This window comes from Monomorium pharaonis, chromosome 3 (assembly GCF_013373865.1).
Source record: "Monomorium pharaonis isolate MP-MQ-018 chromosome 3, ASM1337386v2, whole genome shotgun sequence".
NCBI classification, from domain to species: Eukaryota; Metazoa; Arthropoda; class Insecta; order Hymenoptera; family Formicidae; genus Monomorium; species Monomorium pharaonis.
Genome location: NC_050469.1, coordinates 2,909,146 through 2,929,599, shown reverse-complemented (window position 1 = coordinate 2,929,599; position 20,454 = coordinate 2,909,146). Strand labels below are relative to the sequence as shown.

The following is a 20,454-nucleotide window of genomic DNA, read 5'->3' as shown; positions in this document are numbered from 1 at the left end:
ACCAATTACTACCTTGATTTTGTTATTGCCACAGCTGTACTTTTTCTAATCATCTAATTACATAAATATAAATATCACGAGCTACTTTACTATAAATATTTTTCTTTTTTTAGGCAAAAATTGCTTACATTTGAAAGAAAGTAAAAAGCGATATTGCAAAGCGACAAATTAAAAAATAAAATATTTAATGTATTTTATGTATAATAAATGTTTAATTCGTAATCGTGGATGTTACACATTAGTTGATGTGGAATCCTAAATTTTTAGTTATAAAAAAGAAAATATATGAACTTATTACTCTTTGCTTTGTATATGTACAATCCTTGCTGCTGTATTTTTTTATATTTTTGAACTTTACTTGCGCAAAATTGTTTTATTTATTTTTTTAGAAAAAAGATATATCAGCAAAAAGTAATGGGATTGATGCCAAAGTAATGGGACGCCGTTATTATTTTAATATTAACTGTGTAAATGAAAACAAGGCTAGAAATGTGAACATAATTTTATGAATATTTATTGTAATTTAATAAATATTAAACACTTTTTTACAATAATTATTTCAAAAATAGCGAAAATTCTTATTATTTTTGTATAAATTAATAATTAATAAAATTATAAAATAAATGACAGAAGTGCTAGAGAAAAACTTACATAATTAAAGGTTATATAATGATTATTGTTAATTATTTTTTTTGTATTTTGTGTGTAAAATTAATCAAAGTTGTAAAATAATTTATAAATATTGATTATTTAAACACAAATACACACACACACACACACACACACACACGGCGGGGGAGAGAGAGAGAGAGAGAGAGAGAGAGAGAGAGAGAGAGAGAGAGAGAGAGAGAGAGAGAGAGAGAGAGAGAGAGAGAGAGAGAGGATTTGCGATAATGATCTTGCGCAAGTGTTCGAAATGAAACCAAACGAAGCGCAGCTCATTGAGAAAGTTGAAAGAAGAGGGAAGAGAAATACGAAGAATACCTTTTCCCAAACAAGTAACAGCAGGCAGGCCGAGAGAAGTGCCTCTACAATGGAACCCCTTACATCTAAAACGGTTATACATGCAGGTAGAGCTTTGCTGTTGCCGGGCTGTAAAATGCCCATTGTGTTTCTCGCTATAAGAACACACTATAACTCGAAAATGCTTCTTGGTTATGCGTTATTTTTAACGCACGTTGTCTACGATAATTATTAACAAACGTTCTGATAACTTTTTTACATTGCACTTACGAGAAAATTTTGTAATAATTTTCTTATATTGCTTTTTTGCTATTTTTATACAAAGTATAATATATGTTTCAACGTTTTGTTTACAAGCTGCAACACACAGTTGTTTCACTGTTTATTGGAACTTATTATTAGATCTTTTACATATAGTCAATTTATTAATGTCGATAAGAGAATATTCTTTGCTTGATTGGTTTTCTTACATACACGCGTATATAATATAAATCATTAGAGGAGAGAGAGAAAGCGGGTATGGAAGGTGTGGGGTTACAGAATCTAAATTACTTCTTTACATACAGTTTATAACGTGGCACTACCTAGTCATGAATGTGTATTGTGTTGTCATAAAAGCTGCATTTCAGTATTGCAGATAGTCGAAAAATTCGTAGGTGTGTATTCTTTACGTCATTTTGAGAAATATATTGGGTATTAATCTTTTAACTTTCGTGTAATTCAAAGGGCTTGAACATGGATTTCAAATGACGTAATTGAATTTAATGTTTGATGTAACGCATACATGCATTTAACGTGTAAAGTTATAGTTATTTACGTTCAGGATTATAGATCACTTGCGAGTATCGTGAGTTTAAGCTCCCATAATATCTTCGAATGTAATTTGGTTATATACTTTTATTTTACTTATTAGTTAATGTATTGTTTGTTATAATATTTTTATAAGTTTCTACAATGTGCAAAGTTGCAAAAGCCCAAGATTTTTTACATATATTTTTGATACTATACAAAAGATGCTAATACTTTTGCGTATTTTGTGATTGTAATCTACAGAATTTCCATAAAATGAAATTAATTTTTTTAATTAAAAATAACAATAATTTTGAAGATAATTGTTGATAGTGTTCTATATATTACAGGTTCCATAACCGCCATCTTTTTTCCCTCTTCACTAAATTATTAATTAACGTTTCTTGTGTATATCCGAAGAATTTCTGCTTATAACTTGATTGATAGAACTTTATGGGTAACAAATTTATACTGATAACAATTATATGTCACATAAATATTTACTGAGTTATTTAGAATATTTAGATAAAAAACAAAACAATGGTTTATAACTTCCTCCTCTTCTCTATAACTATCCACACGCGTGTGTTTTGATAGAACTGCACTATTAGTTAATTAATACTAATATTACTTTGTATTCCATTAACGTTTATTGCTTTTTGCAAGTAACAGTCCTTTGTTTCTAATTTTAGTTCTTCTACATGCTCAGTACAAAAAAGAACTGCTTCGGTCGAATTGGGAAGACGATTCGCACAGAATGCTGAAAGATCTAAATTCGAATCCTGGCTGAAGTATTATTTTTTGTAATAAAATTTCAGTTTTTTCTGGAAAGGATTTATAGATGTTTCATCGATATTTAGCTAGTAACTGTATTTCAAAACTGACAAACGGCATGCAGTTTATATAAATTAGAAATATTAAATTTATATTGGTCTCTTCCCGTCTCTCCCGGTCTCTCCTCCCCGTCTCTCCCCGTCTCTTCCCGTCTCTTCCCGTCTCTCCCGATCTCTCCCGGTCTGTCCCCGTTTCTCCCCGTCTCTCCCGGTCTCTCTCCGTCAAAATTTCAAAGCAATCGGTGAATAACTTACGGAGATCTTAGATGAGTAACAAATATTTTACATTTTTATTTATATAGATATACAAAAGAAAGTTTTTTCTCACTGTCTTTTGTCTTTTGTTCGTTAAAAACAAATAATAATGCATTTTTCTACCCGATAAAGAATATGATAAAGAGCTAATGAAAAAGGAACTATAAAATTTCTTTTTTTGTAACAGTGCATTCCACTAAATAGATAACAAATAAATTTATAGCTTATCTACGATAGGAATGGTTTGTGGTAAATAATCAACGCATATAAATTATTATTGCAATGAGAAACATTAAAGTCTAGAAAGAGGATATTAACCTCGTTTTACCAGAGTCTCAGATAAGGTATGCTTAAAATGATAATATTTAATAAAATATTTATCACGTCTCTTGTACTATTATTGACCTATTGGCAGACATTATAAGAATGTTTTTAATTGCAAAAGCTTTTTCATTTGAATAAGATAGTTTTTATTCATAACAAATTGTGCCTTTTTTAAATTAATAATTAGAAAATTCCGCGTGTATTTTTCTGTTTTAAACTTTTATAATATTGAAATTATACCAGTATTGTACTGTTTGATCAAGATTTTTTAGTAGTTTGAACAAGGAATATTTCTCTCGCTATTATCGATTATCGATGAAAAAATGAAAAAAAAAGTTGAAGGCTATGAAATAAAGTCTTAACTTTCTATTGCTTTTTCTGCACGTGCAACAACACACTTAATGAAACTATGGCACGTTTCTTTATATTATTCTGTTTATTTTGTCGATTTATGTTAAAAACTCATTATTGTATCAATATTATTGGAAGTAAAAAGTTACTTTCTATTTATCTTATCTTAATGTTTTTACGTATGAAATGAATTAGTGTATATGTACAGGGTGTTTTAATATTTTTGACGGCGCTTGCATAGAAGTAGAACAGACTAAACTAAATGAAAAAGTTCTCTATTTGCGGTTTTCATAACAGTTAACGTTATTAATTTACAAATATAACTGAATTCGCTCGGCCTATCATCAAATCCAAACGCGCAAGATAGGACCCAGCACATCTGCTGTTGCTAAGCATACGAGGGAGTTGAGCATAAACATTGCCACTTGGAAACTTCCTGCGTACCCCTAAGCGACTTTTTACTTAGTTTTTAAATAATTATTTTATTGCCAAATGGATTACACTATTGTTGATTTAGAGAAATTATTCCTTATAGTTAAGCCATAGAAATATTTAGCAAATTAACAAATTTAAATGCTAATATGCAATAACTTCAGATAGATTTTAAAAGTTAAAGGTGCAACAAAGAAACTTGCATGGCAATGGTGCAACTAATTATGCTGCATTGTCTGTGTCAGCTTAATGATAATAGACGCAAATTGTATTCTAAAAATTTTTTAAATAATATTTTATATTATACGTTAGACGTTACTATGTATGTTTAATTTGACATTGTAATTTTTGCATTTAGCGTGCTTCTTTAGCCTTTTAATTGTTGTCTTGTATGATTTTTAATATTTTATATATTATTTAAAAACGAAATAATGAAATAACTTTGTGTTTATACTTAATTAAAAATGTATACATACTATATATATAGAAACTTCTATATACATTCGGTTTTTTGTGATTTGGAAAAGGAAATAATTTAATAATTAAAAAAATATCTGCAAGTACACATTAAAATATATACATATACATACATACATACATATATATATATATATATATATATATATATATACCATATATATTTAGTATGTAAATAAAAATATATTAATAAGAAAAAAGTTAAACTATATAAAAAATAGTTTACGTACGCTGTGTGTGCGTGCGCGCGCGCGCGCGCGCGTGTGTGTGTGTGTGTACCTTTTTTTATATTTACTGAAAGTTTACTTTTTTAGAAAACATATATGTATATACATGCACATTTAACATTTTATTCATTTTAAATATCTTCTTTAGTAAAAAGCAGAATAACAAAGTGTTGTTAATTCTGATATAAAACTGAAAATGTATTTGAGATATACATACATATAAAAAATGATACTAAATACTAACAATAAAGTCTAGCCTTTATCATAATAGACATTATTTGAATAAGTTATAAATTTTAATTTGATTTCGATTTTTTATGAATTAAAATTGGGCTCCAAATTTATATTTGATTATCACATTAAAAACTTGTATTTTGAGTATATTTAAAATTAAAGGTTCAACATTTTTAATGATGTTAAACAAAGTTAAAAAATTTTTCTTTATTAAATACGTTGTACTAAAATAGTGATATTTAGATATTACTAAAATTATTACAAGAAAATTTAAGCAAATGATAAAACTGTACTTTTGGCGCGAGCATTCTGATGTATAATTTCGCTCTGTTATGAAATTTTTAGGGTTGCACGAGAAACCGAGACTAATCTTAGTCTTGCCTTTAAATTCTTCCAAATTCGAGACAAGATCAAGACAAGATTAAGAATAAATTATTAAAGCAATACCAAGACAAGATGTCCAGATTCTTGATTTTGTCTTGATAATATTGGTTTGTAAAGAAAATTTTATTTATACTTGTAAATAAGAGAAAAAAATTGTTATGTACATATATAAAAAACTTTATTTATAATAGAAACATTTTAGTATTTTAGCATAGAACAAAACATTTAATGAAATTATATAATTTTCTTAAATATAAGGTTTGCAAAATTTTTGTAAATATCTTGTCTTGGTCTCGTGCAACCATAGAAAATTTTAGTGTAAATCTGTCTCTCTCTCTGTCGTCTCTCTCTCTCTCTCTCTCTCTCTCTCTCTCTCTCTCTCTCTCTCTCTCTCTCTCTCTCTCTCTCTCTCTCTCTCTCTCTCTCTCTCTCTCTCTCTCTCTCTCTCTCTTTCTCTCTCTTTCTCACCTCTTCTTCTCTATCTCTTTTCCTCTTTTCCGTCTCCTCTTCCTTTCTTTTTATCACATTTGCTTGCTCGCTCACTCTTTTCCTTCTCTTCCTCTCTCTGCTGCGATTGAGTAATAGAGAATCAACGCTATAATATAAATAATAATCGATAACGCAGATAACACAGATTTATAGTGTTAATCGATCCATTCAACGGGATTCGAATAACCATTGTAGTTTTATATTATTTTGTTACTAACAATAAGTTGAATATTTTTTTAAAAGATTGCATGTACATGATACACACGCACAGCATTGGATTCCTCGAGGAACGAAGGTAGCTATGTCCATTGCATTGTTCTCGTTCCGTGGCCACTGTATTCGGTGGAACGCGGTAACATCCTGCTAACGTCTGGCCGTTACTATGAAATGTCAAACATTGCCCATCGGCATAACTCACTTGCAACTATCTTGATTACGGGTGTATGCTTTTCTAAAATTCCATCGTGCATTCTGATCATCGCGGCGTCGATTGCCGCCGTAGTCGATCGTTATTTCGATACGCAATTAATAAACGATCAAATCTAGAGATAATAGGTAAATAATACGATAAACTTATACCTATTCTTAACAATCTTATTCTTTTTTTATATTTCTGTATTTTTATACCGGAACTTCAAACTTGTTTTTATATAGTACTTCTTTTGTAAATGAAAAGTAAAATAAATGAAAGGTAGAAGATATATTTGCGCGCGCGCGCAACACACACACACACACACACACACACACACTTATGTTAACATAATACATACAATGAAATGTTTTCATCTTGCATATGCCATTAAAATAAAAGTGAGGATTAAAAAGAAAAGTTAAGAATTGATTGATTTTAAATTAAGAATAGAGAGATCAACACTCTATGCTCATAATATTTTTAAAATTCTTTTATACATATTTAAATATTTGTATTTATATATGTATATGTGTAGCTAAATTACATATTTCAACAGACCCGTTCTTTTCATGTATTGCCATTTTTGCCTAATAGTATAATAAGTACAAAATATTTATTATATATACACATAATTATCATTCAAGCTATTTTTTACTTAAGAAATACTATTTTCTATTTTTACAGAGAAACGACAATCTCGACTTGTCTTTGAACGTTCCACAGCATCAAACATCATACCATCACGACAGCTACAATATGTCGGACCAGGTGAGTGAATTGATTAGCGATAATTTATTGATAACTATTATATATCGATTTTATAGAAAAATAATTTTTATTTTTATTTTTATTAACATCACACTTGTTTGTTCTTAATTGTATAATCCCTAAAATTTGTGATTTAAAATAGTATTAGTAGAAAATTCTCAAAAAAACCAAAAAAATAGTTTCAAATTTAAATAGGTCTTGATCTCGATCTTTTATTGATTAGTTTATTTAGAGACTTATTTTAGAAGCTTGGAGAAATGTTTTAATGCTTATTGTAAGTTTTTTCTTACCTTTTCATTTTGAACTAGCTCAATTAGACTGCAACATTGATTTAATAACAATTGATTGATCTATCGTGATGCGGCATATTTAAAATAGTTTATTGTTAAAGCATATCTTTTTACAACATTTTATAAAACAGACTATTTTTGTATATTAATAATTGTGTCGTATAAAAAAAACATTTGAAAATTAAGATTTAGAATATAGGACAGATAGCCGATGCAATGTTATATCCCGAACTAAATATAGAACGAATTCAATCGCTCGCTAGTCGCACGATTCAATTTAAGCGCTCACTAATTGCCAATCCGCGATAAATAACCATCTGTTATAATTTGTTTAACGCGTGAATATTGTGTGCAATTTGATTTTGTAGCTATAGCAGATTTGTTGATAACAAATCTTAATTTAGATTAGAACAGTCAATAGCAAAATTAATTACTAAAGATAAATTGCTTATATTATAAATATTATTTAATTCGATCTGTGAACACTTATATAATTAGAAACATACTTGCACATTGTATATCTCATTATTGTTATATTTATATTTAAAAAATGTTGATTGAAGAAAGTTTTGTTTGTATTAGTCAGTTTCTGTTGTACGTTTCATCTTATCATTATGAATATACGTGGAACGGTATTATTGCGAATGTTTTACACCATACTTATATTTAGAATGCTGTTTGTAAAAAGTTGATCTAATTTTATATTTTTACGATTGCTTCGCTTTCTCGTTCCGCTGTTTCTACTAAAATAATTATAAGAATTGTTTCAGAAACAGCTTATATTTATTTTTGAAATTTATTTGGACCAATATATATTAATAGCGTTTAATAAGTATGTTTTATGATAGTTTTTTATTTATATATAAATAACATTGATGTTATATTTTTAAATATTTTAGGTGACTTTAATTTTTCTTTTTATTACTTGTTTTTCCAGTTACTACATTCCGCTTGCTCAGTCGTAGTTTCTCTATTGCATTCATTACTTATGTACAACAACTCTCTCAGGTCGATATCAAGTCATTCGCTTTTTTTCTTCAATTGGTCTTTTTGTCAATTTATATATCACTTTCTGAAACATTCACATTATTCAATCTTTAATAAGGTTTTTAATAAGGATTGAATTACATAATCCTTAAAGATTAAAAATTACTAGGGAAATAATCTAGAATTCTTGAAAAATTCAATCAATTGCGAAGAAAAATTTAACGAGAAATTAGGAGTCGATAAACTGCACAGGGACTTTTTCTTTAGTAATGTAATATTCAATAATTATACTATCTACTATTTCGAGGTTTTCACTCAATTCTTCGCCATCTTTAGTATCTTTATTCTGACGGTGTCACGTTAATGTATGGCTTATTTCTTTATGCGTCTCATTATCAAATAGATAAACGGTTAAGATAATAATAAACTCATAATAAAAGAATATCCACACAGTTTCACTGGATGATATTAACTGTTGCCTGTATTTCTGCTTGTACGGGTGAACGCACTCATGTCGAAAAAATCGACTTCCCGTTTTGCACAATGTACTATTTCCTTTAACAAAATCGCGTCTGAAAGTTAGTTTTTGTAAGAAAGCATGTTGAAATTAACGAATAAGCACTTTTATAATATCTATCTGGCGCTCAGGGCTAGCGATCATCGATTGAGTTTATTCATGCTAAAACGACATTTTAATATGTATATTTTTGATAATATTAGGGGGAATTTTTCCGAAATACATTGATATATTGAATAGTAAATAAAGTAAATTTGTACTTTTTATATTATTTTCAGTGCTTAATTCATTTTGTATTATTATTCTATTTTTAATTGAATTTTTATTTCTATTCTTAATCAAAGTTTTGATTTTAATAATTTTATATTTTTATATTTTTAATAATTTTATTTATATTAAAAATAAAGTTTAGTAGATAATTATTTTTAATAGAATTTTAATGATAAGCTCAAGATTCAGATTTTTTGGATGCGATAATAAAAAGCATTTATTAACTGAGCTAATAATTGTTATATTAAATAAATGATAAAATAAATATTTCTTCTAAAACATTATTTTTTTTAAATGTTTTTCTATAAAATAAATTTAATCTAAGTGATACATATCTCTTTAAAAAATGACATCACAAAATTGTATTACTCAAGTGTATGTAAAAAAAACAAAAATGTATTTTCTCTACAAAATTAATGATATGAAGAAAAATTATAAGAATAAATATTTTCATGAACTAGAAAATTTATGTAAAATGTCACTAACATTATTTCAATTTTTATTCACAAGTTATTTGTAATAATTTAATTGCTTAAAATATAATTATTATTTGAAGTTATTAAACGTTAATTACATTTAACTAACTTATCGGTCTTAATAAGATAAATAAAAAATTTTTTAACAATTTTATTAAAAAAACAAAGCAGAATGTTTTTGAAACTTTAGCTTTATTTTTATATTATTTAATTACAAAAAAATGTTTAATCGATTTATGCAACTGATATAAATATATTTTATCAAAAATGTGCTGAAAATCGCTAACGGGCGTGAGTTCGGTGGAATGGATCGTCTGAAAAAAAAAATAAAAAAGATTATTAATCTGTGAGTAAATGGCTATAGCATGAACTAAAACGGGGAATTTTTTATATAAAGCAAAAATAATTAAAAATAGAAAAGTATGAAAATTTGAAAATTATACTATTGTATAATGTTGTTTGTTACAGTTAATTATAATTTTGTATTATATTTCTTTATACAACATGAGAAAATAGAAATATTTTCATGATATAACTCTATTATGTAGCTATTAATTAAATTTCATAGAAATTTAATTAATCCAGACCTTTTCAAAATAATACTTTATAATCTCAACTAGAAGTCATTGTGCGTAACATTTTCTAATCATGTGGCTGATTTTCCACCAATACTCTGTCAATAAACAATTCCTTTTCACGATTGCCGAGCGCACATATACAATTCTATTTTTAATAGAATTAGGTCTTCTGACTAGCGTTTACGTCTTGGGCAGGAGAAAGATTGGACAATAGGAGAAAATAAAGAAGAAGCACGATAGGGTATACTATATAAAAGACAAAGGAATTTCGTGAAATAAACCACACACCACGCGCGAGTTGGAAAGCACTGGTGTACGGTTTACACTGCAAAAAGGTATATAATAAAAATCTGTAAACGTTATACAATTTAAAGTGGAAATTATTACCTTTGTATATTATATGAAAAATTATGTAACAATATTATATTATTATAATATTATGATACAAAGGAAAGTCGCTAATGTAGGTATAGACTTTCTAAAGCGGTACCCTTATTTCTTGAAAACTACATATTACACTGTAGTGATTCTTTCTAATTTAGTTTAGATTTATGTTTTCAAAGTTTTATTTTTAGATAAGAAAATATAGATCAAACATGTGAAAACACAACCAATTTAGAATATGCCTTACTCGGTCATAGCTGGATTTTCGTGGTAATATTTACTTGTGATTTTATATACCTTTCAAAGTTCACTAAACTGAACACAGCTATAAGATGAACCAGATTAGTAATATTACAATAATAAATTGATAATTAATTTAATAAAAATGATGTTAACAAACAGCTATTTTCCTGTTCCTCTAAATATTGCAAATAATTCTGTTGCGCAAAAATAATCTAATATTGTGATATTACTGGTTCTTATAGCTGTGTTTTAAAGACCGAAAATTCTATTCAGCGCATAGTTCAGTGAACTTTGAAAAGTATGTAAAATCACAAGTAAATATCACCAACGAAGATTCAGTTGTAAGGCACGTTCTATATATTTAGTTTTACTTTTAGCTCTTGTTTAATACATACTATCCAAAAATAAAATACTATGCCAGTATTGATTTCTTACAAAAATTTATACATTTAAACATACGTTATAGTTTTTATGTACAGATTTTTGTAATATAATGTAATAGTATTAGTATCATACTAATATATTTGCATTTTTACATTTGTGCATAGGTATACAACCTTTTATTGCATACATTTTTCTGGTACATATTTTGCTAAATTTATTTTATAGACTAATATAGTTTTTTGAGGTTATTAGTTGCAAATCAGTAATAAAAAAAAAAAAATAAAATAGTGGTTGGTAAAAAAATAAAAAATTAACTTAATGACTTATCTATGAATAATATTTTATACAGGTAAGAATTTTTTAGATTTTTAATTTTAAATCAGAAGTCAAAATATGAAAAGGCTTATTGTATACACTGAGAAACCTTCAACGAATTTACTGCGATTAAGTAGTGTATTCGATTGTTAATTTTGTTAACCGATAAAACTCTACTGGTAAATACATTATCCGAACATAATTATCCGATAAAAAGAACATATCTCTGATTCAAATTTTTATTGGATATAACTTTTATCGAATATATTCGTTTGTTATTACACATTGGATGCAATTAAATATCAATGTTTTTTTCAGTGTATATATTGTGGAATTAGATGTAACTTTTGTACCGATTTCTGAAGCAACGCTTATTACCCCTCTACTACTACTACTACTTGTCTCCCCAATGTATCACAAAAAAGATTTTAAATTTAGTAATTTTACTAAATATAATTTTTTTAAACACAATCTTCAAGAGAAAATTCTTATTTAAATTTTAATAATGAAATTTTACATATATATAAAAGGCAAATTGATGAATTTAGAATCAATGATGAAACAGAAAACGAAAAAAAAAGTTTTATATTTATATATACAAGTCATTAGAAACATAATGATATGAAATATATTACATAAATTAATTATGAAATACATAAAAACTCCAAAAGAATTGGTGAATCATATATGATCCACTATGTAACAAGGTTAAAGAAAATTGTACGTCATTTGTTGGCGAATTATTATATACGTGTTTTTTTAAATTCAACTTTAAATGTGAATTTACTTTTACAAGTAGTGTGAATACTACAAAAAAGAATAAGTTTTTTATAAGTTGTTTTTTTATTTTTAACATGTATGTATAAATATATACTTTTAAGTGGCTATCCACTGTAATAGTTGTAATTTGACATGTAACTTGATGACAGTTTACGAAGGTGATTTGTTTTGCTATTTGTCGCATATAACTTAGGCTCCTATATCTCGATTTCTAAATTTACATATAAAGATTTTGTAAGAATATTCCTTGCAATGAAATCCTTGTTTCTAATAATATTTTCTTGAAAATTGTATCTTTGAAGGAAGTTATCTTATAATTTCATGTTGAAATAATATGTAATTTATATACGTGAGCACAAAATCGAAATAGAACGAGTAAAAATGATAAGAGAACGAGTAGGTTGGTTGCATAACCAGGAAACCATCTAAATAATATTTCTTCAGAAAGAAGAACCAAGTTGTGCGAGAGTCGCGCGCAAGTTTTAACGAGATGGCGGAACGAGTTTAGTTCACAGCGAGGAAAAGAAAAACGACGAAGACGACGACGACGACGGCAGGAAGAACGATATTTCTTCGTCGTTCGTTCGCCTTTCTCTTCACCCTCACGTTTCACCTACAGTTTCAGGCTGATCGTACTATTTTCCTTATCTCTTTTCTTCTTCTAACTCTCCATTTACCTGCAACTTAATGTGATTCACGAATATGGATTTAATATTGGTCGAGAAATAGAGATAAAAGAGAAATAAGTGATGAAAAATAGCTCATTAAATAAAGTAACGGTATCTGGTACGTTGAGACGCCGTTAAACATTTAATTAACGATTATTTTGTTGAATGAAAATAATCGATTTTTGTTTGCAGTAATTTGTCGCAATGAGTTGTAAAACCATACACGAATTAGATGATAATATTTATCATATGAGTGAACTGCGAGTGACGATGTTATGCGATAAACATAAACAAAATGGATTTTGCAATAAACGATCCACAGAATGAGGTATAATAAAATGATTAACAGCACGCATAAATCTGGTTTATACGTAGCAGCACCTGTCCCGCTCTGTCAAATCGTGCGTATCGCGCAAATTATAGCGAGCAGTTATTCATATTTTGATCTGACATTGTCGTTAGTTATTTCATCCACGATACTTTAGTAATAGCGAAATAAAGTACAGACAGGTTGAATATACTATAACTACATCGAGAGACGATCGATAGCCAAGCGTGTTTCTTCAAAGGAAAATTCCTGACGCTATTAAATCCAATTTCAAAACTTTTATTCTCCCTACCACCATGCGCCACGGCAAATTTATTTTCCTTCCCTTTTGTGAAGGGGAATAAATTGCTAAAAGGATTCCGAACAATATAACGCTATTTATCATCCACCAAGGGACGTTGGAAGGTTGATTCTTTGATTCCACTTCTACATTGACCTCTCCTTTTCTTCGAAAAGGTTCTTTTTCTGAAACTTTTTTATTTCCATCGTTCTTTCAATCGTTTCACATACAGAAATGTACAACTAAAAGTAAAACCTTATCGTTCACTAACAGTAATGCACTAACGAAGAAAAGTAAAACTAATAAAACGTAACATTTTAAGATGGAAGATATAAACTTTTACTTTCTACAAAATGTTTGTATATAACGATATCAAATCCAATTCATGGATGTAATTTGTTTGTTTTAGACTTTTCACACACCGAGTTTCGGTGACGAAGACTTTGATATACCAACCATTCATCCTCATTCGCATCAGCAACAGCAGCAACATCATCAACAACATGACTCCATGTACGGTCAGCCACAGGTATGTTTTGATTTGACAACGTCAATTTCACAATGTCGAGTTAAAAATGCATATATTTATACGCTGCCTTAGAACAACATTAAAGTTTCAAAATAAATTTTTATCTGAAGAACTTGTGTTATTTTTGTATTAACATTTTTTTCAGAATTTTGTAATTTTAATTTGTCTGCTTTTTTTATATACCTTTACTAAAGATATATAAACTATTTAAGTTTGAATGGAATTGAATTGAAACAGATATTTGAACCTCTTAGATTTGAAATTTTCGAATGGAGTAATATGGGGAATACACTTGTTTTTAAATTATCATTACTCCAATATAAATATATATTTAGATTTCTCACTTATACAGCATTTTTTATAAATATTTTACTATAACGACTTATTAATGAAAATCTGTTAATGAATAGTAAATGAATGATTAGTAACCTATTCTATGTTACTTGCTTTTATTCTAATTTGGATTCGAATTCAAAGAGATTTAAATCTGAATTTCTATGATTTAATCCGAACTGTTTGAAAATTTAAATCTAAGAATTTACGAATTACACATATATTGACAATCTTATAAAGTTATTTAAAATAACTGTATATCATATAATCCATATTATTTTTCTTACATCAAAAATTGTTTTTATTATACATAGAATATTATGCATTTTATCAGGTATAAAATGCACATATTAATTAATATTTATGTTATTAATTAAAAGTTATGTTTTAACGATTTGATTTGATTTGGTGACAAAAAATCTTGAGTCACTTTTTTAACTTTTAAATATTTTCTTTTTATTTTTGTTTGATTAATTTATTAAATTTTGATCTTCACAAAATATTAAAAAGATAATAAACTACGCGTAATAACAATGCGTAATAAAATATACATGTATATAAACGTACATGTATGTAACCGTTAGATGTGGAAAGAAAAAATGAACGATGTCAGAATGATGTATCAGCCATTTAACAACTTCCGCATTCGGGCATTATTCATGTAACGTTCAAGACATTATTTTTAGACGCACGCTCATCGTTTTCTCCCTCTCGTTTTGACCTCGAGATAAAGAGATAAAAAGATATTGAAACACACAGTAAAAATTCTATAATCTTTATTAACGAGAAAAATCTCGAGAGAAATAATTAATTCGTGTAATATTCTTTTATAATAACAATACATTATTCTTAATGTGTTTATAATTATAATATTTATATAAATATTATGAGAAGAAGTAAATAATCGCAAATCTACGTGAGTGTGTACTATCTTTATCTGCGTAAAATAAAGATTTGAGATTAAGAAATTAAAAAATAAACCTAGCTGAGTTTTTTCTCTTAAAAAATGCAATTTTGTTATGTACGTATTAGTATATTTATTTATTTACGTTCTTCATATTAAATTAGATGATGCAAGGTAGCGGTATGCAGCAATCATCAGACGGTCTAAATTTGGACGCTGGTGGATATCAACAACAGCTCTATTTACAACAAGAACATTCGATGCAACCTATCAATGTCAGGTGAGTACGACTTAATTCTTCGGGTTACCGTTAATGTTAACGGCATAAATTAAATCTTGATTTTGTGCATTAAATTCATGCACTTTTCAACCGCACATTTGTATGAACGCATTATCGTAACTTAGTAAACCTTAACATTAATGTTATAATTTTCCACTCAACAATATAAATATAATATAACACATGTATATAACTGTTAAATTATTTACAAAGATGAAGCTATAACATTGATGTATCGCTATTAGTTGATATTTACTAGAAAATCGTTCAATAGAGAAAACGAAAATAATAAAAAACTTTTCTTCTAATTAAATTTTAGTTTGTAAGACAAACGATATCAATCGGCGCCAGTAATCGAAAGAAGTGCGTGCGTGCGTGCGCGCGCGCGCGCGCGTGTGTGTGTCTGTGTGTGTGTGAATTTTAAAATGTTATTGTCTTTTTTTATTTTTCGAGCTCGAATGGAGCTTGAACGGAATTCGAACAGATGATGATGATCGAAAGATATGTAGCCCAATCTATAACAAAACAAGATTAATGAACATCGAAGATTCTTATACAATCGTTAATTAATGCCAATGACGTGCCAACTACGAGAGCACTCTACTCGACTTTGCGCATTAGAAACTATTGAGTATCATTACTCCATTAAGGCGTAAGGTCTTATTATATCTATTACATCTATGAAAAAGAAATTAAGCCATATTAATTAAAATTTATGCACGAGAATAAACTTGGAATCTGAAATTACGTTTCTTCTCGCAGTATTGAGACTGTTTTGCAACGTTAATAACAATTTACGCGTTAACTTGGCAAAACTCGACGAAATTCTGCGAATGGAAAATTATTGAATTAGCGATATATTCTCTTGCATGTGATATATACAACAAACATCGCGCACCATCGCAGCGTACCGTTTGCATAACTCCAAATTATGGAAATTCGACTTACCTCGTTACTACAGACTGTCCTGCAGCAATTTGAGTAAAGCCAATTTTGATCGTGCGTCACGATAGAGAACGAGATCTCGTTCATTTGAACATTGTTCTCACGAAAATTATTTCCATAAAATTAATCTCGCGTAATGCTCGAGTTGATGAAATGATGTAAGAAAATAATGAATATTTGTTTCTACTATGGCAATGGATGGTACACAGCAAGTATATAATTTCATAAAATTTGAGTGCCGATATATAGATATATTAAAATAAATAAAACACATTGGTAGAAACACATTGATCTTTTATAACTTATATAGTCATTGATTGTTTCCATAATTAATTTCGAAATATTTTAACAAAACAATAACGATATAGTAATTATATTAGCGGTATATTTACAAAATTGAATTTGAAATTGTTTAATAATTGAAAAAAACATTTTAACTGTACTATGTTTAAAACATTTAGAAATGTAATTGTGCATGAAAGAATCAAATTAATCGATACATCTAAATACTTATAAAAGTGCACAATTATTTTTAAATTATAGTGTAAAATATTATAACATGTAATATATATTTAACATACCAAAATTTTAAGAATTTAAATAGTTAAACTTTTATGGGATATACTATTTAAAAAAGTCACTTTGATTAAATTTTATATGTAACAAATAATTGAAGAAAATTTTACAATAATTGTGTTAAAGCTAATTACTAAAATTTTTATTAGAAAATATTTTCTAATTGATTTTGTAGAATTTTTTTTATACAGTCAAAGTACACACAAAAGAGAAGAGAGCAAAAGACAATTTTATGTTAATAAACAACATTTTTGTTTATTTTTAAATATTAAAAATTTTTTATTGATATAAAATTTGCTTTCTTTATTTTTAAGCAAACTTGGATTATGTAAAAAAATTTTTAATTCTGTGAAACCAATTCAAAGATATTTTATATAAAAGTATTTTGAATCCGTTTTGCTGTAATTTTGGGAGGAATTTTAATTTTAATTTCAATTATACAATATTGTTTGTACATGTTGCTTCTAGAGAAACGTGGTCTTATTTTGTACTTACACATATAATGTAGATTTTGTATATTAAGCAAATATCGTAAAGTGACAGTAATTATCGATACTTCAATCAATATAGCAACCCTATCACTAAAAAAAAGTTTGGATATATGGCATAATTATGTGCTAATTATGTGCAAATTTCTTGTTTTAGTCTCGAATTGTGTGCTCCTATCTGTTCGCAAGAAATTAAAAATAAAAATAGAGATGCTAGGTTTATGTGATAGCACTTCTATTGTATAAACAAAAAAAACTGATATATCAAAATTGTGTGCTAATTTTGTGCTTTAAGATATTACAGGTATCAAAAGTATTGAACGGTTATGAAAGTACCGATACTCACAAGTCAGTACCGTCATACTGTAACCCTATAAGAGCAAAATGGTCAAGAGTAGCTAGCTATACATATAAGTCAAGTATAAAACTATTTCTTTAATCAAATACTTGTAAAATATAATAATTTAAAATTTTTACAAGGCTAGAGTATCTTAAAAAAATTAGTTGCTGCATTGACTTTGATATCAAAATGATTGCCTTTGATATCAAAATTATGTGCTCTAGTATTCTGGTCTCGAATTTTGTATTCAATGTTTAACTTGTCAAACTCACTTATGGTGGCGTACTAATTTTTTTTTTCAATTTTTTATATCAACTCGATTATTTTCCCCTACATTTTTGTCCATAGTTTCTGTAAAAGATTTTTACAATTCTATAAAGCTAATTACAAGATTAATTTAAAACAGGAAATGTTGGTAAAATAGACGACTTTAAGATTTCCTTAAATAATTTGCAGCAGTTTTATCAGAATATAATTTCTAAATAATATTTATCAAAAATTAGAGAAATCCAGTTTGAAATAAATATTTTATTATTTGAATATATTGTATTTATATGTTATTGTTCGGGAAAGAAGATTAATTTTTCAAGAGTTATAGCCGTTACATATTTCACAATTTTTTTACTTTATTACACTTTATCACGCAAACTTTCAGATATACATTTTTTTTAAGAACATAATGTCCGAAATACTAACAGCATGTAAAAAACGAAATATTTTTTTAAATAAATATTTGAACTGAAAAATATTTAATCAAATTAATGACTTTTTTTGTAGTGTATGAATTGATTTTTTGAAAACGTTCGAACATGTGAAAATTATCAGGTAAGGGTTTCCTAATTTGTTTTTTATATACTGTCAGTGTCTCGAATACTATATTCTTGAAAAAAAAGTATCTGAGAAAGTTCGTGTAATGTATAATAAAGTAAAAATTTCAAAATATATAATATATACCTATGAACTAATTTTGAAAGTGTAGTCTTATTTCTTGGATAATAACATGCATGTATACAATATATATTTAACCTTTACCCAGTACTGTGGGATCAATCTAACCCCAACAAAATTCAATTTTTAATTGACTATCGAAAATTTATAAAAATTGTGAAATTTTTTTACATACTCAAAATAAAATTTAAATAAAACAACTATTTTGTCTCAAAGTAAAATGTTTCAATGGTAATCTATAATTTTTCCAAGTCACTAATGTTAATATCTTCTTTGCGATAAGCATTTTTGTTTGTTAGAGGTTCAAGAGACTCCACAGGATATCGGTAATGAAATTCCACTGAAATGTACCGAGTAAGGGTTATATAATTATAAAATATATATACAGTTTAAATAAAATTTTTTAATTTTTTGAAAAATATTTAGAAATTCTAGTAAAACTGCTGCGTCATAACGAATTCTTTTAGCGTTATTATAATAAATTTTCTTTCAATTTATAATTTGTTGCACAATGTTTCTACAATTTACTTATTAGAGTGAAGAAGAGTTTGACAAAAACATTATGACGTACATACATATTTCGCGTGATTTCGACGGAAATTCGTTGCGTTAAGAGTTAAGCAAACCATATCATTCCGTACTAGACTGGAACTTAATCAGCGAGAGATCGGAGTAGTCGATGCGCAATTCCTGTCTTTGTTTTCCTTAACAATATTTTTTACACGAGAATGTTCATATTATTTCTCACTACTGTTAGGATTATGTCTTCTCGCGAGAAAGGCATTCCTTTCATTGTTCTAGATGAAATGAAAAAAAAATCATTTGTTGTATACTGAATGAATGTATGCGTGTTACAGGTGCAAATGTATATACGTGTTGTGTGCTGTGTGCCTCCGTGTTTGCATGCATATGCAAGAAATAACTAAGGCTATGATTTACCATGTATTAAAGCCTACCAAATAATGTTCGTAAAAACCTATCCCATTATGTACTTTTATGAATCATAATTTAGAACATCGAAATTTTTTTTAGTAGACGAACATCTCTTTGAGAGAGGAGATAGGTACACTGATCTGCAGAATATCTGGATAGCTGGCGACGGCACGTCCGCCATTTTAGTCGCCTGCTTGGATCTGTGTGCTGTTGTATGCGTAAACCACTATACCATTGTAAATTAATATATGAATATTTAACTTTATTACACACACACGCATACACATAACAGCACGTTACATGTATGTACACAAGATTTATGTGCACAACAGCATCAGACAAGCAGGCTAGTAAAATGGCGGACCTTCAATTGACTTCAACGAAATGCGTCAGTTATTCCTATATTCAGATCAGTGAGTAGGTATCTCTTCAACTTTTCTGTTCTTCGCACAGAGGTATTGTTGATTACTGAGAGTAAGTATATTGTGCTATTTAAATTATATACTTTAATCAATCTGATTAGAGATAGGAAAATTCACACACACGCACGCACACACATACACACACACACACAAATCAAGTAAAAAGTCTTGAATCTAAGACTTATACGCACGCTATCAGCTCAGATCAGTGAGCCATGAATTCAAGTGGATATATCATCAGTATCTAACGCAATTATCTTGTTAATAATGTGATGCATAGATCACCAATAACTCTTATGTAGAATGCGTTATATCGTG

General features: G+C 27.9%; 1 protein-coding gene across 8 annotated transcripts in view; it reads left to right on the top strand.

Moving 5' to 3' along the window:
- The window catches only part of LOC105834458 (TOX high mobility group box family member 3), a 114,693-nt gene that overhangs the window by 83,245 nt on the left and 10,994 nt on the right, over positions 1–20,454 (top strand). For all 8 annotated transcript variants that reach the window (XM_036284497.1, XM_036284498.1, XM_036284501.1 and 5 more), the window contains 3 exons: positions 6,855–6,938; positions 13,848–13,967; positions 15,369–15,484. In XM_036284497.1, the coding sequence (XP_036140390.1) occupies positions 6,855–6,938; positions 13,848–13,967; positions 15,369–15,484 (320 nt within the window). The remainder of the gene's footprint in view (positions 1–6,854; positions 6,939–13,847; positions 13,968–15,368; positions 15,485–20,454) is intronic.